Raw genomic sequence first — 25,194 nt, forward strand, 5'->3', positions numbered from 1 at the left:
ACTGGAGGTCAGGGCTGGGTTGTCTCCAGTGACAATAAGGGTAATTCCCACAGCTGGTTTGACTTTCCCGCTCAACACCTGAAACTTCCTCCCCCCTCCCACCCTCAGTATTAGTTCCCATCTGAAATTATATAAATGCTAATAGCTTTATTATATTTCCTGTAGACGCTGGAAAGAGAGGCACTCCGAATATTCCCACCGGCTTACCCTTGTCCCAGCATTTTCCAAATACTGCCAAAAAAAAAAAAAAAAAGACCAAAAAAAAAAAAAAGTAAAAGCAAACCCAACCCTTCTGCATAGCTCGTTTATTGCTGATAATTTCATTAGGTGCCAGGAAAAGCAAAAAAAAAAGGCAGACACTAAACAACAACTTTACAGTAATTTTTGGATCGAGGAAATGAAAGACTCAGCAAGCGGCAGGCGAGGAGAGTTTCAACATTGGCATCTGTGAACGGCAGCAATAAATCTGAGATTTTGGCAGGTGACTGAATGTGTGCTTTTAGAACGAAAGCTCTTTACAGAAGCATCATTTTGTTTTAAATAACGAGTGCTATACTCGTGCAAGAATTCCTCCTTCCTCCCCCCCCCCCCCAAATGCATAATGTTCCTTTCTTTAAGGCAGCCCCTTTGATAGCATTCTAACGTTGACTGGAAATAATGTGAGTTCATTGAGCTGCTTGCCCTGTACCTGCTCTGCCATAATTAATTGATTAAATCTGCTCACTAGTGGGCCAGTGTCCACAGAAAGGAAGACATTAGGCAGCCTTGTATGGAAAGGGGGATGGGGGGGTTAGGCAAAAGCATAATCTAATTAAACAAACAATAACAACAACAAACAATTAGGTAAGTTAGTCCCAGTAATAAAACACTTTAAACAGAATTATTTCCCCTTATTTTCTCAGTGCCAACAAATACAGTGACGTAATCTGCTTAAGACACACTCATGGAATCTGTGATGGATTGGTCTGCTCTCCAAACGTGCATGCCAGACAGCGTCCTACTCCTTGCTGTCTTCCAGGACGGGGCATTTACTCTAAAAGCTGATTACCGAGAAGCCCTGAGGGGTCTGCAGTGAAGCCAGAGTCAAGACCAGACACGGTTCTCACTTGGGCTTTTCAAACCGAGGCACCAGGAGACGAAAACTTACGGTCTGTGTTTTCACATGGCCTTTGCATGAGAACACCTCATTCACCATTTCTGTTAAAATATTTTGATGGACTCTGCAAGGGAAATACGGTTATGACATCTTTAATTTTATGTTTGAATTAAATAGCTGTGCTCAGGTACCCACATTTGACACTGGACGTCGGGAAACCATGCTTGCGTTTTATTTCTGGATGATTACTGGCAACAAGGGAGGACACGTTATACAAAGTAGAAACAAGATTTCGGAGTCCTTTTACTGTGTTTTTTGTTTATATCCCAGTTCATAACAGAGTAAAGCCTTCCTTACATTGGTTTGAATTCATGTCAGCATAGGTACAGTCAGGATAAAACATATCCACTCAGCTAATTGTAAGACTAGGAAAAAAAAAAAGTGATGGGTACTTAGAACCCGGGAAGTGCTGTTTTTACAAGTTCCATCAGGGAACTCCCACGGGTGACAGGAAAGCTACCAACAGGCCTCTCCCCTATGTATATGTGTCCGACCTGCCCTGCCCCAAGGCAGCTCTGTTAAGGCTCGGTTGCATCCGGATGGGTCTTAGCCAATGTCAGGAACATCTGTAATGGGTAGAGCATACACATCAGCAGGCTAAGGTCCACCACTATCTCCTGAAATTAGTGTTTCAACACACAAGATGAAAGAGCATGTATTAAAGGCCTGCCTTTCAGTTTTGGTGCCAACCATGAGTAGTTGTGTTACCTCCTTTTGACAATTCACGCTAAGAGACAGCCTCTAAGGTGAATTCCAAAGCCACTCTTTGCCTTAGGGTCAAGCAACACCATCTCTTGTTTCCATGGTGACGATGCTGACATCACACCTGACCCAGGGATGCTACCATGGAGAAACTGACATCAAATAGCAGTGTGGGCTTGTTGTCTCTCTTGATCGTCATGTTAGAAGACTTTGCTTAGAAGGCACAACCTTGATAAATCATGCACTTGGGTAGATTTGCGTATGTTAAGCTGGAACATGCACTAATGGAAAACGTTAGGATCGAGGGGTGCTACGAATATGGAGAATTTGATCTTTTTGTGATACCACTTAGGATGACTGTTTTGTAAGATGCCCAAGAACCAGAAAGTAATCTAGACTGTGTTTCTGAGAATAAATAAAATAATCAAATGCCTCCCCAAATGGCTTGTGATTTAACTCTCACACTCTAGCCTAGAAAATTGCCAGAAATAAGCCACAAAGTTGTACATAGTGGAAATCAGCAAGAGAGCAGAAAGCTAGTGATTCCCCATTTTTGGCTTCCAGGACTGAAATCTCTTAACCAAAGTGACTTTCTGAAGATAAACAAGTAACTCTCCCAAGAGTATCAAGTATTGAACTTTTCATATACCAGCTTATAATATCTAATACCACAGAGTAACTTGGAGGAATTGTCCTCTTCTCCAAATTCCCCATCTAGCCAAATGCCTTTCTCTTCCTCACCCTCACCTGTCAATCATGTTCACAGCTGAAATTTGATTTCTCTCCCGCCAGTAACCTTATATGAAATATTATGGGGGGGTCAGGACCCGTGTGAACCTTGCCTTAAAAGTTCATTAACTCTTTGCTCAAAATGGATGGTTTCGGTGTAACAAAACCTGCCCGGTGGGTCTAGATCATTATATTTAATAGATGGCTTTCAAACTGCAATTATAAGGACAGGGATAAAAGAAAGAAAGGAATAAAGTTTTGGTATGGCATGCATACACAAGGACACACAAATTAATCCCAAAGGTATACACTTAGTTAAAATCTATGTATGAGAGCTATTAAAGAAAATGTTAATTTTGTTTAAGGCTAGGAAAGAAATCATGTTAAATATTCACAGTCTAGTTATTCAAAGCCTGTCCTTATAATAGCGGGTAAAAGTAAGTAATCAGATACCATATCTGAAGAGCGGGAAAAAATACGGGTCTGTTTCCTGACACCCTCAATTCACTGGGCTCTTAAAGTGTCTCCTTCTCAAACAGTAGCAATTTGACAGTGGGACTTAAACCCAAAGCTGTATTTCATGCAAATTTCTCAGCAAGCAAATTTAATAATAAAAAAAAAAAAGTCAAGCTTCATTCTATTAGCCAATAAGACATAACAGGAATACATAAAACGATAACACTAAGTAATTACTGGTGTAAGAGTGTTGGTCTAGCTCTCTAAACGAAGAGGATTCATAATTAAATTCACCCTGGGATCCTTGTAATTGAAAACCCATTTAAGTAGCTTAATTTCATTTTTTTTCATAGGTGAAAATCACATTTCTGCCTCCCTCTGCCTACATTTGAAGTGAGGAGTGGCTCCAAGCTCACTTTTGGACACAGGAGGGGGACATAATGTGCTCTGAGATCACACTAAATCCTCCAAATGTGAGTATGGAGTGAGTTATAAGAGACTGGAAATTTGGAATGTTTATGAGGCCCAGGTGGAGCCAGCCGATGGCCACGGATGCTAATTGCACAGATTCACCCAAATTGTCTGACATTCAAGTAGAAAGATGAGTCAACAGGCTCATGCTAGTTAAGGCGAAAGATCTGAGATCTACTCGGACTGGATTAGTACTCTGGACACCACACCTACGTCATGAAATCAATATAAAAATGCATGCATGCTGGTCTCACACACAATGCGTCCTTCACTTCAGCATCTGGTATCACCATTTATGTACATGTGAAACCCAAATACTCAAACTACTAAAGCAGGAGACTTTCGCACCTCGAAAATGATCAGCATTCCTCACTTGCTTTGCTTGCTTGCTGTCTCCCTCATGGAAAATGCACTAAAACAAGCACATGCAAATCAGAAATCAAGATGTACCTCTTTGACTTCAGGCAACAGGATTTTTCACATCACTGATGTAGAGGATTCCCTTGGGTACCTGATTTAGTAAATATATTAAAATAAACAAAGGGTCATTAATAACCACGGAGAGGGCTTTAGAAGGACAGTATGTTCAAGGCAGCCTAACTACCTATGAAAAGGGCAGAATGAGACCAAAAGAAAAGGGATTTAGGTCCATTTGCTTTGGCATCCTGGTCTCAGCCCTGCCAGAGGAAGGGTTCACATGGAAGAGAACGGCGTGGAATACTTCATCAACAACCTCCCTCCACTCTTGCTCTGGTCCTGGGGGGCTGAGACAGTGATGCCCACTGGCCTGGCAGCCTGGATCAGCTTTGAAGCTGCCCTCGGTTCAGAGAACCAAGTGATCCTGGGTTCACAGTGGAGGAGGATATGAATGGTCTCTGATGGGTGTCTCTCAAGTGTTCAAAGACTGCCCATCCCCAGGGAACCAAAACCAAACCCTGGCTCTTTACTAGGGCCTGTTTCTCTTCCATCTTCCCCCCTCCTCCTCCATTGCCCTGGTCTATTCTGCTGGTACTGCTGACCTTAATTGCAGATGTTCTCTTAACAAATAGAACCATTTAGAGACCACCCTTTTATTTATTAACTTCCTCTCTGTTTAAATTAGTAGCAGAGAATGCTTAGAACAGTAATATGAAAATGAGATTGCTTTAAAAAAAAAAAAAAGTCTTTTTGCTTCACAGTGAATAACAAAGCACAGTAATTCAAAGTAGTTAGCTTTCTATGGTTCAAAAACCCCTTATTGCTATTAGCTATACTAATGTAAGTGGCAAAATAATTACCATTTACTGTACGGAGTCCAATATTTTCCAGACAGCAGTTTAATAACAAAGCAGACCTGTCATTTCTCCCTATAGTTAGCCATACTCTACAAGTTCAGACTGTCAAAATATATTTAAAATCTAATTTAAAAAATTCAACATGGTTACAGTAAATCTGTGTACAATGACTGCGATAAACCAGTAAGTCAATCTAATTTTTTTTCCAACGTGGAGATTCAGTTATTCTTCTTTAATCTGCCCCACTTTTATCTGAATTACAATTGGTGTGAAAAAATACCCACAACGCATACACCTGCTGAAATCTGTAGGCTGCTGTAACTGACAGAATCTTTTACTTAAATTTTCATTTAACGTAACTCTATAATTTTCCCAATGCTCTTTATCTAAATAGTCTGACTATGCATTAAAATACTCATATAAACAAATTTGTATTCATGTCTGTCAGAGCTGCCCCAAATACATCATGGACTTTCATCCACATTTCACGTTAGAAATGCTTTTAAAACGTTACGGCACAAAATACTCTTTTTCATGTCAGAGTATACACTAATCTTTTGCCAAATAAATTATTTCTATGCCAAAAAAAAAAAAAAGAAACAAGAAACATACTGAAGTTATAAAACCTGGAAGTGTTATCTGTGATATCAATTGTTCTCCATTTCAAGTTCAAATGGCTAATCTCAAACAAACAAACAAACAAAGCAAAACAAGAAAACTTCCCATATAAGGTTACTTAAAAAAAAAATCTTTAGGAACAACAGATTCTTTTAGAAATGCTAGTGAATAGAGTTTAAAAGCTTAAGAGATTGTGGAGGGAATATTTTTGTAATTCCTTTGGGGCAGTGCAAACGTATGTTAAGCTTCTGCAAGGAATATTTACATGAGATCATAGACTTGTGAGGCATTTTTCAATTTTAGAACAATATTACAAAGCAATAATTGAACGGAGACTTTGCAAAATGCCCCTTTGCCTTCCTGACCAGCTCATTGAGAGCCTCTGTTATTTTTGGAGAAAAAGAATCGGACCTCATTAAATGTGTATTTGGAATCTTGCCTGAAATCTCATAAAGTAGATGTCCTTTTTAGATCATTGGTGTCCTTTTCCTCAAGATGACCTCTATTCTCTGGCCACCTGGGGAACCCATCCTGTTATCAAGGCATTTACTTTCAAAAGCTGGGGAGAGAGAGATTCTGTTTGCACACCTGAATAGGGTCCAAAAGCCATTGCCATTTTCTGTTCTCATCACCTTCACCCAGGCTAGTCACTGGGGAAGAGTGGTGGAGGGCAGAGGGGGGTCACAGGGGAGTAGGAGAGAAGATTTTCCATCCTGACCACAGTGGTGTAGTCGAAGCCAGACGTCTGCCAGCACAGAGCCTTGAACAGTGGGATCTATTTACCTAACCATTAAATAGTACTTTTTAAATAGCATAGGAATGTGCAGTGATATTCCAAGGAAGATTTTAAAGGTCTCACTACCGGTACAGTGCAGGGAATTAACACGGACAGTGCACCCTGAGAACATACAGATGGTCAGCACGCAACTCTGCGATGCTCTGATTCACGCCAAGTCCAGTGAAGGTTTTATGGGAAGATCATCATTCTAAGACAGACCATTCAGGCTAGGTTTGGCTCTCGCCTACCAACACATAGAGTAGACCAAAGAACTCTGTCGTGTGATCATGTCTGTGTCCTAACGTGGAAACTGCAGATTTATCTTTTAATAGCTTTCCCCCTACAATGTGTTAGAGTTCCATAAATAGATTAGATAGATAAATGGCAGATGAAAGAATATGTTGGATTCATTGCCTGAAAACAGACTCAACTATCATCTTTTAACAGATTTCATCTGAGAATGATGACTGCCGGTTTCCCCCATTCTAAGAAAAAAGATTTCAGTAGAATCTGACAGTGTAAAAGTGCGTCAGATGCTGAGATCATTGCTTTCGTTTCAACATATTTATCTGTACATTTATGAATCCTTCCTTAAGCGAAGAAAAAGGAAAAAATGGTGGGGGGGATTTATTTAAGAAGGTGCAACGATGCTTAATTACTTCACACTCAAGGATCCAAAAAACCGAAGGTCCCTATAAGAAAAAAATACCCACATGGAAGGTCTCCTTTCTGAAATTAGTTGTTTTAAAGTTTCTCCTCTTTAGACAGTTTCTGAGTGCCTGAGAGTTGACAGCAACTGTGTTAAATCCGGGAATGCAAGCAAGCCCCTCTTGCTGGAGCTGTGGGTGAAATCCTAATAAAGTTTTCTTGAGTGGCTTTCCTCTACAATAAACATCAAACTCTATCAAGGAAAACCCCAACCGTATGGAGATTTCTAGAAAGATTTTAAAACAGTCTATCTAGATTTCCTTCTTTTTCTTTTGCCTCTTCACTGTCTCTAACCAGAGCAGGAAAAAAAAAAAAAAAAATCTAGATCTGGAAATGGGCCGGAAAATTAATAGAGTAAAAATCAAATGATCTGGAGCTGATGCTCTTATTTGCAGAAGGTTCCCGGGGCAGCTGGAAGGTGGGATGGGGGAGTGTCCCAAGGTGAAAGGCGGAGCCTTTTAGGGCTGAACCCCACTCCCTCCTTCCATGCGCCCACCCCAGAGCGCAGCAGAGCAGGTATTTTCAATGTCCCCAAAGGCTCCACTGTGGCCAGGGCAGTCCTCCTGGAAAACTTAAACCAAATCCCAATACAAATCCAAGTACCCAGCCGGGTCACGGGCGCCGGGTGGGCGCGGGGCCCTGGGGTGCGCTGGGAGTGGCCGCCGGTGGTGCCCCAGCACGGGCGCGGGCATCTCGGAGGGGAGCTGCTTTGCCAGCGTCCTGAGCCTGGCGCAGCCCAGGGCCTGGGGCACGCGGGGACTTCTCATGGCCTCAGGCAGCTGCCGGACCCAACCCCGCGGGCCCTGCCTCCTGTCCTTCTGCACTTGATGCAGTGGCCGGGAGACCCTGAGGCTGGGGAGCGCACCTGGCCAGGGCCGTGATGCCCAGAGTGAATGGGCCCCGCAGAACAAACGTAGACAGGGAGGGGGTCGGGCGGGGTGGAGGGTGCAGGGGATGCGTGGGGAGACGGGATGCACGGAAACTGGGAGACGGGACCTCAGCATCCTCCCTGCCTTCATCTTCTTCATTCCAGGCTTCAAAGCCCTTGGCGTGGGAAGCTCCAGCCGGCCCCAGACATGCCAGAGCCACTTCCCAGCTCTTCTCCGCATCCCCGCCTTTGTCTGCACTGGACCTGCCCCAGAAGTGACTTAATGCGTCCAAAGGCTCAGCTTAGGTGACTGCCTTCTGGTACAAGGCAGTGATTTCTGAGTCTCTCTCATGGCCCTGGTGACTAGGCATGGGGGGTAGAGGTGCCAGAAATTATAGAGAGGACACTGGGATGGGACAGGGACCAGGTGGTAAGGGGCCAAAGCCCTGGAGCTAAGGACATCGCTATTGCTTTTAGGATCATGGGGATTTCAGGGTCTGCCAGAGGCCTGTCAGTCATCCTGCAAACAGATCTGCCCTGGTGGGAAGCTAGGGCCCTAGGAATGACCTAGAGTTGACCCCTGGCGACTGGGGGTCATAAGCCAAGGTCCATCTCTTGTTAGTAATACTCCCCCCAGCCCTTGCACACCAGCCGCTACCTGCCCTCTGTTCCTCTGGGCCTAGTTTGGGATTGCCTATTTTTCTGGGATCCTCAGGCCTGCTTTCCTTCTGGAAAATCCCCCAAAGGAGACCAGAAACCCACTTCTACAGGCTTCCAGAAGTGGATGAAGTCATGCAGAACCAGGACAAATTTTGGTTGCAAAAGGGAACTCGGCACTGCTGACCGGAGTTTTCAGCCCAGGATTCCCTTCACAACCATCCTTTTTGGGGATTCTCTCAGGATAGCGGTTACCACGCCTCCTCTCCCAGCTCTATAAGGTTTCATGGCCTCTCTTATTTCCTAACTGAAAGAACCAACCACAAGGAAAAGCCATTCTTTGGCATCTTAGCTTGGAAACACTCAAGGTTGGTGATCAGAATATTTAGAATAAATTCAGAATCCAAATCCCCAGCGTGTAACTCACACCCAGGCCTGGGCTGGGTGGAGGCCAAGGGGGTGTGGGGAGGTGAGCACAGAACTATTTCCTCTCCTCCTCCTCCTCTCCCAAACCTCCACAGACACCCCTCCCTCATCCTCCCCCTTTCTAATCGTAACTAAAGATCCAAGAATCTGTGGAGAAGGGAGGAATGTGATTTTGCAATCCGAAGTCCTAATTATAGGAAAGAATTGTTACTTGACAAAAAGAAAGGAAAAGAAAATGAATTGTGTTGAACAGGGAAGAGGTGCTTAGCAGATGACTATGATCTGGGTAGAGAACTGTGCATTCCAATCATAGCCTCTCTGTGGAAAATGCATTTTGTGAATTTCTTACAACTGTCCAACTCTGATGCACATTCACAGAAAGGTCTGATTTCTGTGTGCCGTTGATGTGTTCTTTCTATATCGGCCTTGTTATGTTGGGCAAACTTAAGGAAAACACACAAAGGGCTTTCAAATTTAAACAATAAAAACGGTCACGACGCCATCAAACCTACTGCGGTGACCATAGAAATATGGGCCTAACACATCCAATGTCTCAAATGTCCCCACTGTAAAATCACAGATTGAAATATTTATAAACGCCCCAAAATTAAGACATTTGCAATTTCCTCGGAGCTCTTAATTGGGGTTCGATCTCTAAAATTTTCAAAACAGAAACACACGTGAACATATAGGAAAGAAACGGACAGCTGAACCTGGTTTGCACCTGTGTGCAAATGTGTACACTGGGTGACTCTTGCCTTCGAACTCTCTGGCTTGCCTCATTTCTCACCTCCCACAGATGCTACAAGGAATGGAGAGCCTGGGGTTTGGCTACGCCTTCGTGCCAAGCAATTTGATTTGCTTTGTTTTTTGTTTTGTCCCTCTCTAAAGGGTAAAGATGTTCCCACATTGTTGCAGGACTGTACTTCTTTATGCCCCGGCAATCATGAGACAGCCTGGGAGACTGAAATTCTCTCACCCTGTCCCCTACCCCCGCTGGAGAAAAAAAATGCCAGACAGAGCTGGGTTTGTTCAAGAGCCGGGGTGGAGCCAGGCTTGGAGAGAATTTCCCTTTTCTGGGGCTGTGTGATGTCTAGATTTTGAAGATTTATATCAAAAGTGAGAAAAGCAGGGTTATCAGAAGGTGGGTGAAGGCTCCTGCTCTGTTTTTAAACAAATACATAAACAAACAAACTCATCCTGATTCAGTGGGCTGGAGGGCTGGACCACCTCCCTTATGGCTACTGTCTGCCCAGCCTTGGACCTGGGACATCTTTTAAATTTAGGATGGGCCCAGAGTGAGAACAAACTATGTTTCTCTTATTTTACTCTGGACAACAAGGAAGGCACCGACCCCAAATTATTCATTCAGCCTCCTGAGTAATAATCAGAAGTGGTGAAAAGGATAGCCTCTCACGGTAGATATCTCTTCCCTAAAAATGAAGACGTTTCTTCAAGAAAAGGGACAAAATTTAAAAATAAATCAAACGAAAGTGAATCGCAGTGGCGAGCCTCGCAGACGAGCAGTGTAAAGCGGGTGAATCTGGCTTCCTAGCCTCTCTGATCGCATGTTTATATGAGAAGTAAGCCCCACAGCTTGGCTGTGTTTTACTGGCACGGAAATCAGACGGCTAAAGGTTGTCACTCATGGACCTCAGTCTTCCAACCTATCTCCGTTAGTCTTTAACTACCGACAGGCAAAAAATTGAGATACCTGTGTGGCCAGCAGACTTTTAAATACACTGATGGGCCTCGAACAACAGGGGAGTACATTTGATCAAGCCAAGGGTGAATACGGAAGTAAGTTGGTCTGAACCAAAAACAAAGACAACAGCAAAAACCTTCCAACTACTGTACTCGGGAACCTCTGAATGTGTCAGAAGCCACTTCAGTCATTTCAAACAAGGACACGCTGGGAATGTGGCTACTGAGACAGCTGCGCCCCATGTTTGCAAGTGTGGTTACCATTTGCCCCCTGTACACTGTGTTTAACCTTAAAGCTGGTGGTTTGGCAAGGGGAGGTCCTATTTAAGAGCAGAAGTATCTCGAATCAACGTTACTAAATAAAAACTACCGGGGTAAAGGTATAAGGGGGAAAAGATCAGAGCCTTAAAATCCCGCATTCAGTAATAAATAGAGCATCTCCCATTGGAATGGCCTCTGTTGAAAGCCCAGGTGGTTATGGCATGAAGGCAGATAAATATGATTACCTACACATCATTTCCTCACTGAGATCAGGAAGTAGAATCTCTGCCTATTTGATGTCAATCCATTAATGCGTCAGATACATTGTAAAAAATTATTACACGGTTTTGGAAAAAAAGAAAACATGGGAGGTGACTTTGTGGATGCCTGAGAGCAGAGAAGGGGGAGGAAAAAAAAAGCACACGGAGGGGGTGTACTTAACTAACATTGGTTTCACTTACGGCTCTGTCTGATGAATGACCACGTTTGACATCACTGATAAATACAATACTATCCAGGGCCCGAGAGAAAACCAGGGTGCTCGGTTCTGTTAAAGCTTCTGCCCGTGGCATCTGCTTGGGGAGGGGGGGGCTCAATTATTTATTTATTTTTCTTCTTAGTAAAATTATCTGCCAGAGAAACAATGAAGCGTGAAAAAGTACTGTTTAGAGTGTGCATGTCTACATAGGCTTTAAAAATGCTAGCTGTTAACCTTCTGTGACACTTCCCTTCATATCAATGTATATATCTTGTAAATTTCAGTGGATTTCTTTTAAAACCAATATTACAGGTTGAAAACAATCGCATCTATTCAGTCTGGCGCATCGTAAAGTCAGAAACACCAGCGTGCTTTTCTGTGGGTCTGTATGATCCTCAGACAGGAGGCACAGTTAATTAGCATGGAGCTTATACATTTAATAGCTTTCATCTCTAACACATTTATTTTTTTAAAAAGGAAACTAAACAGAAGTCAGGGGTAGGCTGTTTTCCATGACTGCAGATAGTAATAAAAATAATAAAAATACAGTTCTCACGTAAATTTCATTTTGTGAATACACGGGTAAGCACATGACGCTGGGGCTTCCAAAATGTGGTGTATCCCACCGATGGCTCCAACTTGTGAGTGGGCTCAGTTCTGTATTTGGAATGAAAGGAATTTTAACACTATTTAGACAAAGACTCAAATGCAGTGTAAAGGGAAAGCTAGATTTCCTTACATGATTAAAAAAAAAAATGTAGAGACTTATTTGTAGTAAGGGCACTCAGGCAGGATTTCTTTGTTTAAAAAAAAAAAAAGTATGTATTTGTGTTCACCACTCTCATTACATTTCCAAGTTTTTAGTAATGGTTATTTCTGAAAGTGCCTTTCATTAGGAGTTAGCCTTCTCTTAAAGGCAGCCACCAAAAAACCCCACTTTTTTGCCAGCACCTCTTTATTTGGCTTTTTCATGTTTGGGGCAAAAACCTGCCTATTATATTAAACTGCCTTGTAGGGGCCTATCAAAATGCTTAATTGTTGGACCACTGTATTTTTTTCCCAAGTGGCATTCCTCATGAGGTAACTGCAATAACTCCATCCAGGTCACTGTTATTTTGAAAATGTTTGCCTAAAATTTTGTGTCGGATGCTGGGCTTCCTGTATAAGCGATATCTCCATTTCTGCTTCTACAGGGGGAGACTGCAAATCTCCTCGTTGGGATCAGACCAAAAAAACAAAACAAAACAAAACTAAACTCTGAAACAGAGAAGAACAGCTAACTTCAAGCACATGGAGGTAGGTTTACTATTAAGACTTCTGTTAAAGCAAAATAAAGTGTGGATTCAGGGGCCCTATCCATTGTCTCCATGTTCTGTGAAAAAGGGTAGGAAGGCTGATACACCGGCCAGAACTCATCAGCGCCAAGCACAACCTGTTTTCCTCAAAATCAGGCCTTCGTTCAGAGTTGCAATATTATTATTATTATTATTATTATTATTTTTTTTTTTGAAGAACAGAAAACAAAATAAAACAAAAGTCACCGTGTTTGGCTCTATTTTCAAAACAGTGTTGGCTTTGTCTAACATTCTATTAGCCATCTAGGGGAAGTTGCTGAAGAATGCAAACTGCATGAATTTGTAACATTAGTTGCATGAATTTGTGTCATTTTAAAATAGGTCAGTGCTGTTAGTGAAGGTAGCTCCAGACTTTCCAACGGATCTTTTAAGTGAGCCCGCACACGTAGCCTGTGTTGGGGTAAATACCGATAAATCAAAGCACAGCCTTTATTCCAACCAGACATTATTTTTTGCTTGTATTCCAGGAGCTAAGGTGCTCTGAAATCATTACCAGCTCATCTACGTGGAGAAGCCCTCAGCTAAATATTCACAGGGAAATATGATTTAATAACACAGTTTAAACCCAGATACGTACTTGGACTTCTGTGAGAGGTGGATTTTTCTTTTTCCTATTTAAGACAAATGACCTTCAAAGTTAAGAAACAAACAAACAACTGTAATTTGTCCAAAGTGTTGATGTGAAATCCTGTCAGGCCTTGCTAACAAGAAAATCATGGCATGTAAGGGAAGAAGGAAAAATAATCAATTTGAGCCAAAAGGCAAGAATTGTTTATCTTTACCATTGAATGCATATGTGCCCAAGCCACCTCTGCCAATGCCTTCTCTGCCGGGCTCGTTTCCCTCTAGATGGGTGTGTGGTGGGATGAGAAGCTCAGGGCGAGGCTGAGAAGGCCCTGCTCTCTGGTTGGGATTTTTGTTTGTTTGTTTCCACCAGGGCAATGATGTCTCTACTTATTTGAAAACTGAAAACTTTGCGGGGGGGGGATTTTGAGAGATTGTAATTTACATTTATATTAAATATTACTAACTATTGGAAGGGACTGGCCTTCCACCTCACAAAACAGCCTATGTTTCACTCTGAATTATTGCCTCATTACTTCTCCATTAATCCTTCCTCTGGAGAAAAGGATGCCTTTTACACTTCTAACGCAGTGTTGGGCCCAGTTAAACTGTACACTAAGAAACTGAGTACAGAATCAAAAAAAAAAATGCAGTTTATTATTGTAGATTATTCTTTCTCTTGATATAACCAGAATTGAAAATGAAAGAAAAGCACATAGGAACATCACGCGTGGTTAGTTAGTAACTCAAGATATAAAACAATTTTGCACAGCAAAATATGTAAAAGAAAAGTAACTGACAAGATTTTTTTATATTTATTGTGGTAAGATTTACTTTTCATTTTGTTTTTAAAGACAGGATGTCAGTCCCTGAAAATAACATTTTACTGATTATTGCCTTTAAAACTGTGGATTTTTTTTTTTAAGTTACAGAAAATCCAGTTCTGCACCACAATACAACTGTAAAAAAATCTGCATCATCTTAAAACTGTGCAGTAATGCCATTTTTTATAACTGCATAAATTTATTAGCGTTCTAAACAGTTTTGCAAATTTTTTTGTATTATATGCTTGCAGGTTATATCTTAGTGCAATTCAGTCCCAAATACTTTAATTTTGAAAAAAAAAACATACATTTTGAATGTAAAATACCCCTACAGATATAAACAGGGGTGCTTCCCCTTTTAATACTTTGGTTTTCAATACAGTCAGTGGTATAGCAAAGACTACACACACATACCCAACTTATATTTAAGTTGCAAGCACATGCTGTATAAGCTACTTTTTTTAAACAGTCCCCTTGCAAACTCTACCCCCCTTAACATCACAACAGTAAACAATTTAGTGCATCAATCTTTTAAAAAATCTACAGCTAAACAGACCTAACTCTTTCAAATTTATCTATAACATTCCTTTATCTGTAGCATACATTTTAACTGGGCTAACAGATTATAAAAACTAGAATTAAATTATATACTAGAAACCCATAGCATTCCACATTTGACAATGACCAAAAGCCAAAAAAAAAAAAAAAAAGAAAAAAGAAAAAGAAAAAGAAAACAAACCAAAAAAATAACGGGGCAGATTTCTTTTTTTAAAAAATAAATTTTAGACTGCTTTCGGCAACAGCACAATTTTAGTCCCCCCAATGGGGCAGTCATTCTTATTAAAAAGAAAGCATTAAGAGTTCTTTACTGTTGGCCGTGTTAAATTTTTTAACCCATTCTGGCATCTTTGACAAGGAATCCCTTCAGTGCATTTACAATGGGAGGCTGAAGTTCTGAGTAACTCAAAGCAGTTTTGGAGCAGATGCAAACTTTCATGGGAAGAAGGTTCTACGGTTGCACTTTTTTTGTTCTGAACTCAAAAAACTCATGAGGCAATAAAACAAAAGTATGAATGCCAATGCCATAAGTCTTCGAACGTCCATTTCCAAGCCAAAGGAAAAAAAAAAGAAAAAAATAATTATACCATACATGTCCAGCATGCAGGCTTTTTTTTTTTATTAATATAATGTCTCTTTTCCATAAAGTCTTTGAAACAGTTATAGTTCATTGTTGCTAAGACAAAGTAGCAAGCATAATAATGCATGAGATGAGAATGAGTTTTTTAAATGGCAGACTAAACTCTCAGATTTGGCATCATAAGGACCAAAACTCACGAGTCACACCCAGAAGGTTGATGCAGGCTTGATTGTGGCAGGTTCATGAGGATTTTTCCCCTCTATTTTAGCATAACAATGCTCAAAAAAACCCGATGGAACTCAGCACGCTGCAAGTGTATAACATTTCACATTTTTTTTTTTTCCTTTGCAAGCTCAATCTCATATGAAGAACTCAGGAGGAGAAAAAAAAACTTAGCTTTTTTTTTTTCTTTTTTTTCTTTTATCTCAGAGGAGATGGGTGGAGAGGGAGTGAGGGTGCAGTGTGGGGAGGGAAAAAAAGGGGGTAACACAGCAAGCTCCAAAAACTCAAATTAAAAAAAAAAAATCCAAACAAAACATAAACACACACACAGAAAATGAACACCAGCTCATGAACTGAAGAAGAAAAAAAAAATATGTGAATGATGCAGGCTTCAAAGGTGAGTATGAGGAACTCTGCCGAGATCGCTGAACATTGAGCACGTTGGGGCGGGGGGGAGTGTTTAAAAAAAAAACAAAACAGAAAAACAAGCCAGCGAGTTATGGAGAATTTCAGATTGGCAATGCATGAGCCAGACAACCTGCCCCTCCCCGACTTCAAAACAGCCGTCGCCACCACCACCAACTCGGAGCACGGTGTGTGTTGTGTGTGTGTGTGTGTGTGTGTGCGTGTGCGTGCGCGCAGGGGGCAACTGCGGGGGGGGGCAAGCTCGGGAGGGGAGGGGGCGAGATGGTGGCGAGCAAGGCTCTGGAAGTGGCAAGCCCACACCCGAGTCGGACCCCCACGGAGCACTTATCAAGGTGGCTAGCTGGGATCGCGTGTCAGACTCACATGAAAAACTCGGGAGAGGACGGGTTGTCGCTGCTCGAGCCGTTTTCTCGGAAGCCGCTGCTCACCAGCTTCTCGTATTTCTCCTTGTACGCGTCCCTCTCGCGCACCAGCCTGGAGATCTCCTGCTTGAGGTGGTCGACCTGCTGCAGCAGCTGGTTCTTCTCGGACTCCAGGACGTGCCTCTGCTGCACCCTCTTGAAGCGGCAGGACTGGGCATAGCCGCGGTTTTTCAGGGTCCGCCTCTTCTGCTTCAGCCGGATCACCTCCTCCTTGCTGACCCCGCGCAGCTGCCGGTTCAGCTCGCGCACCGACATGGTCACCAGCTGCTCGTCGGAGAAGCGGTCGTCGAAGTGCAGGCCGCCGGCGGCGTGGTGCGGGTGCAGGGCGCCCCCCGCCCCCGCCGCGCCCCCGCCGCCGCCGCCGCCGCCGCCTCCGCCGCCGCCGCCGCCGCCCCCGGCGCTGGCCGGGCCGCCGCCGCCCGAGCCGCCCGCGCCACCGGCCGAGGCGGACGCGCTGCCCGCGGCGCCGGGCGCGCCGGCCGTCGGGTGATGGTGGTGGCCGGCGGCGTGGTGGTGGTGGTGGTGGTGGTAGTGCGGGCCCGCGCCGCTCTGCGCGGCGGCCGCGGCGATCACGGCGGACACCACGGCGGCGGCGGGGCCCATCTCCTCGCCGCTGCCGCCCAGGGAGGCGCCGGCGCCGGCCCCGGCCGCCGAGGCCAGCTGCTGCGCCCCGCGCGCGTAGCCATCGAAGCCGCCCTGGAGCTGGTGGCTGTTGCTGATGAGCGCCTCGACCGCGTCCTCGGGGCTGAAGCCCAGCGCCTCGGGGTTCAGCTGCTGCGGGTAGCCGGTCATCCAGTAGTAGTCTTCCAGGTGCGCCTTCTGCTCGCTGCCCGAGCCCGGGCTGGGCGCCGAGAAGCTGGGGGAAGGGGGCACCGAGCTGCACGGCGTGCTCATGGGGGTGGAGGACAGCGAGCCCCCGGCGATGAGACGGCCACACTGGCTGATGATGCGGTCGGTCTCCACCGGTTCCTTTTTCACTTCAAACTTCATCAGATCGAAGTCATTAACATATTCCATGGCCAGGGGACTGGTGGGCAGGTCGGAGTTGCTCATTGCCAGTTCTGATGCCATTCTCCTGCCGCCGCCGCCGCCGCCGCCGCCGCTCCGCCAGATGGGCTGCAGGAGAGGGGCCAGCGGGCTGTGCTGGGTGGCCAGCGGGTGAGCCAGCTTGCCGGGCTGGGGCGCTTCTAGCTCGCGCGGCGGTGGCTGGCCCGAAACCTCCGAGCGCGCACACACCCCCCCGCCCTGCCCGCGCCCCCCGCGCCCGCCCTCCCTCCCCCCTGCTCACGCCAATGTGCTTGCTCGCTCGCCCCGGCCCCTCCTCGCCTGCTCGCCTCCTAGCGCGCCGAGCCGGCGGCTTCAGGCTCGGGAAGGTCCTCTGCGGGCTGCGGCGGCGGCGGCGAAGCCAGAAGAGCCCGGCTGGGTGCGCGGCGTCCCCCGCTCGCCGCTCCGCTGCGCGTTTTGCATAAGGAGTGCTCGCCTCGCCGGCCCGGGCTGCAGGCGGGGCGCGCGCGGCGGCCGCTCCGGGCTGGAGGCGCGGCGGGCCGCTGTCCGGGCGGCGCGGGCCTTGGCACGGGGGAGTTAACACTTCATGCTTCTCGCCTCCTCTTCTGCCTGGCTTTTTTTTTTTTTTTCTTTCCTCTCTCTCAACCTCGCGGTCTTCCTCCCTCCGTGCAAAGTGCAAGACAGAGGTGCAGCCGGGCTGGAGGAAAGGGAGGGGGGAGCGGAGTTCTTTCTTGCCTCTTTTGTTTTTTTTAAAGCGAAATAGCGAAGTCCTGGGGAAAGGCGAGGCGGAGAGCAAAAGGGGAGAGGCCGAGCCGACGAGCAGCCCGAGCTACAGCTCGAAGATGAAAAAAAGATTTTAAAGCCTCTGATCCAGCAAGAAGAGTTTAAAGCAATTGCTGAGTTTTATAGCACTTGTGACGTCAGGCCCAAAAGGGAAATTGACTGGTACTCCAGACCAATGGGAGGCGGCGAGAGCGGTCGCGATTAGCATAATATAGAAACAAGGAAACTTTTCCGAGCTGTCAATCAGGGCCCAATCAGCTGACTGTCAGCTGGGACTGGCAGTCTTAACCCTTCCTGCGCCGCAGCCTCCTCGGGAGGTTGCAAAGCCGGGCGCAAAGTTTGGTGCAAGAGGGGAAGGAGTTTTCCAGGGGGACTGCGGGAACCCGGGTGGACCGGCAGGACGGTTGGCTTTACTTCGGAGCGAGAAAGGCCTGCCTTCCGGAGCCCCAGCTCGCCCGTCACTCGCTGGGCCGGGATTGGCCGCCGCCACCCCCCCCACCGCCGACCACCATCCCCAGGGTCGTGAATTCGCCGGGTAGCTTTTTCTCCTTGCTCCACCTTCGGCACCCAGGTGTCCGCCCGGGGGACCTTCCTTCCCCCGAGCCTGGCAGTGCCCGGAGCTCAAACTTGGCCCAAACTCTTTGTCCCTCTCCCCGGTGCCCGCGCGCGGGTGTGCAGGGGTCCAGACGGCGCGGAGGACGTCGCCCCGCCGCGCGCCTGCCGGGGCGGTTTGGAGTCGGCGGAAAGAGAAAGCGCGCTTTATCACCCTCTTTTAAAGGAGGTGAAATAAGTTGTTCAGGAGCCATTCCGCGCGGGGGCTGGCTGCCCGCTGGCGTCGCGTGCCCTTGCGGGGGGAGCGAACTCCTCCGCGAATTAACTCCGGGAAAGCTCGGAGTCAGGTCAGCCCGGCTCACCCTCCGGCTTCCGACTCTGGCCCGTGTTTGGCCTTTGAGATTCATTTCTCTCTCTCTCACACACACACTCATCCACCCCCTTATGAAATTTGACTCCTGTTTATCAGGGTCCCTCGCGCCCTTTGCACTTTTACGTTTCACTTAATTATTTCAGACTTGATCGTGGCGAGGAACAAGGGGAAAAAAAAAAAAAAACCACCCAGCCTTCACCAGCTCCCCTCGAAGGGTTAAATTTTAAACGGCGGTTTCTCGGACGGGCCCGGAAACCTAGAGTGGGGGTGGGGTGGGGTGGAGTGGGGGCTGCATGTCCCCCTCGGGGTCGCGGATGCTAATGACTATTCAGTTTTCTAGACTGATCCTTCTAAAGCTTATGCAAAAAAGAAAAAGGAAGGAAAGAGAAAGAAAAGAAAAAAGAACCAACAACTCTGTTTCTAAGATTTTAAAGCGATAGACCAGATGGAGAAGCCGAGATTGACTTGGGGGAAAGCAAGAGTGCGTGAAGCCGACCCAGCGTTTGGAAGACCAGCCCGCCCGCTTGGATGTTGGACTGTTGATTCCTTCAGTTAATGAAATGCATTTGGTGTTAATCATATTTATCTTATTTTATGGGAGGGGGGGACGCTAGGAGGGTGCATTAAAAAAAAAAAATTCTGAAAAGCCTGCAAAACGATCGAAGAGTGAAAACTATTGTTGGACCGACTTGGTTTTTACCTCAACAGCGCCACCTTTCGGCAAAGGTCAGTTGAAATTGATCCGTGTCCAGTTTTGTTGATGAAATGAAAAGAAGCTGGTTTCCCTAGGTGGGAGGAGAAAAGAGGCACAGAAAGTTAGTTTGACTGCAGTGGGAGAACCTGACTTTGTTAGGAAAGGGGCTGAAGGCAGTGCTGGCAGGTGCGAGAATCATTTTTCCCTACCATCCCCCTTGACTGTGAATACAGAGGCCAGGGGACCCAGGAGCCTTCCAAGTGTAACTATGGCTGAGAGGCTTATGCAAGAGGATCCCATGTAACAAACAGGGCCCCAAACCCTTTAAAAGTGCCGGGATGGATTTTCAACGGGCTTTATGGCAATATCAATAGAATTAAAGTTACTTGTAATTCAGTGATAAATGAGATGTCTCTAGTAAGTAAGATTAAGTGCAGTGCTATAAAGTTGTTTATCTGAAAAGTAATTCTCAGAAAACCTGACTTCTGACACTTAGTCATATATTAAGCCAGCTTCTTGAACATTGCACTTCAGAATGCTCTCACCCACCGGACAGCATACTTTACTATTTATAACGAGACCTTAGGTGTCACTCATTGGCTTCATACACCAGATTAGACTTGTGTTAATTTCTCTCATGCTGGCAGCCTTGGGTTTCAGCAAACCCTGGAATCCCTAACGAGAGATTCCCCAAAACGTTTGTAGGCACATCGTTACCCTAAAAGGACAGCACTGTTGCTGTTTTCTAGAAAAGCACTTTTTCTTTTCATCATCACTGCAGAGAAGCTGTTTATATGGGTAGTTTTGGTTTTATGGGAGTACTTTGTTGGGATGGAATGAGGTATGTCTATTACTAGTTTGGGGAAGAAAGAGTGAAGATTATGTCAATATTTATGCAACCTAACAGAATTCCTTTGCTTTCCTCCTCTCAAACAGTATTTCACCTAGTAATGAAGTTAAGGGATTACAGCTTATGTATTCAGAGGAAAATTTACTGCTTAAATTACATAAACATATTGTGTCATTAGCATTGTCTATAGCAATACTTTTCTAAGCCTTTTTAAAATCACTAGCCACAAATGTCTGAAGTTTATATTTTGCATGTAAAATATGAATTTCAGCATGCTTAGGAAGAATTAATTCATTTTTTTCTTTAATCCTTTTGCATCACAGTTTTGGTAAAAGCTGTGAGATATGATCCCTGTCTCTCATGAAAGTATTTTTGGTCAGGAACACTGAAACTGCTACATTTATAAATAAACAACATTTATAAACAAAGTTCACCAATGATGAAGACATGAGATATAGATTCATGGCCATGCACCTAATTGTTGCAATTATGTGTCATTTCTAGATATTAAATGCCCATGTTTGGGCAGATAAATGTATTATTATCTGCACATTTTTATGGTTTATTTTTGTACACTGCTGTCAAACCAGGCAGGGTATTTTTTTTTTTCTCTCATTGCAGAATCTTTTATAGTCTCCCATTTTCTCTTGGTAAAAAAAAAAAAAAAAAGGAGGATCCGAATTATTTTTTAGACGTGGAGCAGTGGTGCCCTCAAGCTTATAACTTAATTCTCATTTTTGTCCTTTTTCCTTTATTATTTGGTGATTCACAGGGGTGTCTAAACATTTACAGTCTTCTGTTAGTGGCGTTTCTCTTGTAACAATTGAGCTCTCTCATTTTAATTAGTACTATTCAGGTTTTGAGTCTCTACAATTACAGCAGGCCACATTTCTTTAGATTTCTTTGCTAACATTGTTTGTTTCACTTCTCTCCAAGCCAATCTAATCCAAATACAATATGAACTGTGTCTTCTTACTGCTTAATACTCCCTTGCTATATATACTCCAGTAATCTCTGTAGAACAATACAGAGTAATTTAGAAACCATGCGTTTGTCATTATTGACCAGTTCAAACCAGTAGCATTGAGGTTTCTGAAAGCAGTGAATCTTTATAGAAGAATTTGGCGGGAGGGAGGAGGGCATGGGTCGAATCACGTAGGAGATTGTGAAACCGTAACATCAAAAACACAATTTTGGTTTCGTGTCAGTACATACAGAATAACTTTATGCAAAAAAAATTTTTTAAACCCTGTTTACATCCAAATTATAATGATTAAAAGTGAAAGATAATATAGTTTTCCTGATTGTGAGTTACAGCAACTCAGGTATATCACGTTGGAATCAGACATATATAATCTAAAAAGAACAAGATGCATCAAGGGTAGTGTCTGAACTCTGTTTATCCAGGAGCTGATTTTATGGTGCAGAACTAACCAGTGTCCACTGAGTTTCACTCTGAAACCAACTAAATCGATTTGAGAAAAGAGTTGTTCAGAGGAACTGAATGATAAGGCATGGAGTGTTCCTAGCTGTAGTGTTAGAGAAAAATCCTTTTAGCAGTCTTTAGTGAGCAGGGCAAGTAAGTCAGAAATCACTGTTAGCAGATTCATGGACGAAAATTAATCGAATCAGACGAGATAATCTGATAAGGGTAAAATTGCTGAGGAAACAGTCTTGCCTCATATTGGAGAATGTGAGACAACAGTCTGATTACTAGGAGTCGTTATGAATAGGTGAATTATGTGCTAAATAATCATCAGAGTAAATCAGCATTTATTAATTCTTTTCTCTTTAAGCAATTCACAGTTGTAAGTTAAAGCCGCTCTCTCTTTGAAGACACATCTTCTATAATTTTTATTAGAGGTAATTTATTATTTGCATTACCTGTATTTACTTCATAATTGAACATTTTGCATTCAAATTTATGTAATGCATTATGCTTGAGAATATATTTCTGCCTGATTAGCATAAATAGTCACTTACCTCATGAATTACTAACAAAGTTTATCTTAAAATATAGGTTTTTTTATTAAGTGGAACACAAACATATGTACAATAAATTCTGATTTTCCGGTGCAGTTAGAGAACGGCTCACGTTTGGTTTCGGGGAAGCCAGGCCATCAGGGGAGGGGAGTAATTGTGAGGAGAGAGTGAAAAGTACACAAATGACATTTGGAGGTTTCTTTCGGGGGGGGGTTTATCATTTTGATGGGGGTATAGGCCTGGTGCGGGTGGGCAGCGGAAAGAGGGCAGAAGAAGGGTCTGGGGTCTTCATACACTGTTTAGATTGTTTACTGGAAAGTGGATTCTGAAAAAGAAACCCACAACTCGTCACATGTGCCTTTGTGAAGGACCCTGGTAGCAAGTGCCTGAGTCTGGGGTCTTGTTTGTTTTGTTTGCTTGTTTGTGTCAGGCTCCCAAAGAGTTCTACCTTAGAACACAATACACATCATTTAATAAAATTCTTGTTTGTTTTGCACCAGAGATGTGGAAAAGCCAGATGTTTTCTCAAGTGAGAATTCCCGGGACAACCTCCCAGATTTGCTCCAGCTTCCCTCCCTTCCTCACCCGACAAAGACACCCAGTGTGGCCTGGCAGACAGGAGGTGATTGATAATAGCTCTGTGCATACACCGACATTTGAACGAAAGGACTTCTTCGGGGTTTAGGCACCAGATGGAGATCCAAAATGATGAGGCCTCTTTCCTACTCTCGCCATTCCAAATCAACAGATTTCCATGCTTGTTGGGTTTTTTTTTCCCTTCTTTCCTTTTTTCAGGCCATGGACATCTCCCTAGCTTTTTTCTTTTCCTTCAATCAGGAACCACTTGCAATTCACCATTCCACTGTTACCCCTTTTGATCCTAACTCACAGCTATACCATGGAGGGAACTTGTCTCGAAAGCATTCAACCCTTCAAAGATTTACTGTGCTGAAATCGGAACTGATTTTTTTTAAAAGGCAGGAATAAAGAAGCGGACCTGATATTGGGACAGTGTTGGTTCAGGATGTGTCTTCCGTGCAGGGGAACCCGGGGGACAGGCTGGTGGTAGTACTGCCTCTGTAGAGTTTTGGTCACTCTCCTTCCTCCCCCTGGGTCTGGGGTGATTCTTAGGTCCTGTTCCAGAGGCATTTAGCAGCCACTCGACCTGGGAGCTGGAACCTGGAGTTCTGGAAAACACAAACCAAACTTAAATATGTGTGAGCTGACTGGAAGAGTCTGCTGATGCAGATGATTTCTGAATCTGTGTGTTTCTCAGTTTGTTTGGCTGGACCTGAGAGAAGAGATCCCCTGTGGCCTGTGTTATATCTTTGTTCTTGGTTGCATCATGGGTTTTGCTGAGCTTTCTCACGTGTTGTTCTGTGCACTGAAAACACCAAACTCGCCCAGTGACACCCTCACGGCGTTATCCATCATGGCAGTGTTGCTGGTTGGACAAACAGAGAACTGAGCGAAACAACCCCGCCCCTACCCCCAATAAAAATGAAAGTCCAATTTATAGACCTTTTGCCAGTATTCTTATTTTGTCATTTTATAAACAGCGAGCCATGCTCTTGGTTAAATATAAACATTTGAACAAGACAGAAATGGGAGGACATCAAACAAAAGAACCACAATTCCTCATCTCCACTCTGGTCCCCTAATCGTGGTCTCAGGTGTGACCATCTATGACAGTCAGGATCCGGGTGGATACTCTTTACAGAATGGAATCGTAGCAGGCACACCATGCTTCACGGCGTGCTCCCGGCAACACACCCACCCCTAACCATCTCAAAAAGCAGCTTGGGGCACTCCTCTGTTCTTTGGCAGAATTCACTTTGGAGAGGGACCCAGGAAAACATTTTCATTTCTTCTAAAATCAGAGTTAAAGAAATGAAAATCATCTAGCATGGATTCTATCTGTCAGTATACAAACAAAGCCGTAAAATTTAATTAAGTTTTCTTGTGGAAGGAGTCCATGGAAACCAAAGCACGTAGCACCCACACAAGTCCATGTGTGGTCCTGACAGCATGTACTTGATTACCTCCAGTGATTGGGTGCTCACTACCTCCCTATTTTACCTTCTATCTTCCCACAGTCCTGAGACTGTCAGGAAAGCTGTTTGTTTGTTTGTCTGTTTGTCTAGTATCAAGTCATATCCCTTCTTCTCTACATGAGTCTTGATTTTATACACTCAAAAGGCGACATCCTTACATCCTTTGGGGGCTCTGAGGAGTAGAAGACAACCACTATGACACCCTCTCCGTGCCTTTCCTTTTCATTTCTAGACATAGTCAGTGCCTTTAGCATTTCCACATATGCCTGCATTTCAAGCGCCCCTGCCTCGAGGTCGCTGCCCCGAGGTCGCTGCCCCGACCTGAGGGTTCAGGTTCCGGAGCTGAACCCGGATCCCCAGGCTCTAGCCCCGCCCTCTGCCTCCTTGAACCGCAGCCTGCCTGCTCCCCACGCTAGACCATAATTCCCCGACCTCTCCGGCAGACACATAACACCAGCGGCTCATTGAGCATGGCCCCAGGCCTTGTCTCCTCGTATTGCCCCTATCCTCTGTTTGTGGGCTGACGTTTTTGAACCCAAGCACAGAGACATACAACGATCCCCACTAGGGTCCGTCTCATTCGATCGAGACTGTTCCCTGCTGCCTAAATCTCTTTGAATCTAGGATGTGCCGTCGACTAGTTTTAATTCGCTTCCCACCTTT

At 44.7% G+C, this 25,194-nt stretch overlaps 1 protein-coding gene and 1 long non-coding RNA gene across 4 annotated transcripts; one reads left to right on the top strand and one right to left on the bottom strand.

Moving 5' to 3' along the window:
* Positions 1 to 1,306: 1,306 nt before the first annotated feature.
* MAF (MAF bZIP transcription factor) lies at positions 1,307 to 17,501 on the bottom strand. 3 transcript variants are annotated; one of them, XR_005017433.1, is made up of 5 exons: positions 16,179 to 17,501; positions 11,843 to 11,943; positions 11,270 to 11,380; positions 3,965 to 4,025; positions 1,307 to 1,722 (listed from the first exon to the last, which is right to left on the bottom strand). XR_005017433.1 is itself a non-coding variant. In XM_036833352.1 (2 exons), the coding sequence occupies exons 1-2, from the start codon at positions 17,306 to 17,308 to the stop codon at positions 11,850 to 11,852; spliced, it is 1,224 nt and encodes a 407-aa protein (XP_036689247.1). In that variant the 5' UTR covers positions 17,309 to 17,500; the 3' UTR covers positions 11,711 to 11,849. The 3 variants fall into 3 exon arrangements, 1 of the variants encoding a protein (XP_036689247.1); XR_005017434.1 differs by having other exon boundaries at positions 11,270 to 11,437; XM_036833352.1 differs by lacking the exons at positions 1,307 to 1,722; positions 3,965 to 4,025; positions 11,270 to 11,380 and having other exon boundaries at positions 11,711 to 11,943; positions 16,179 to 17,500.
* Positions 17,502 to 19,241: 1,740 nt separating this feature from the next.
* On the top strand, positions 19,242 to 23,993 carry LOC118885046. Its single transcript, XR_005017435.1, has 2 exons — positions 19,242 to 19,676; positions 22,978 to 23,993. It is a non-coding gene; the product is annotated as an uncharacterized LOC118885046 (long non-coding RNA).
* Positions 23,994 to 25,194: the final 1,201 nt, after the last annotated feature.

Source organism: Balaenoptera musculus, chromosome 19 (assembly GCF_009873245.2).
Source record: "Balaenoptera musculus isolate JJ_BM4_2016_0621 chromosome 19, mBalMus1.pri.v3, whole genome shotgun sequence".
Taxonomy (NCBI): Eukaryota; Metazoa; Chordata; class Mammalia; order Artiodactyla; family Balaenopteridae; genus Balaenoptera; species Balaenoptera musculus.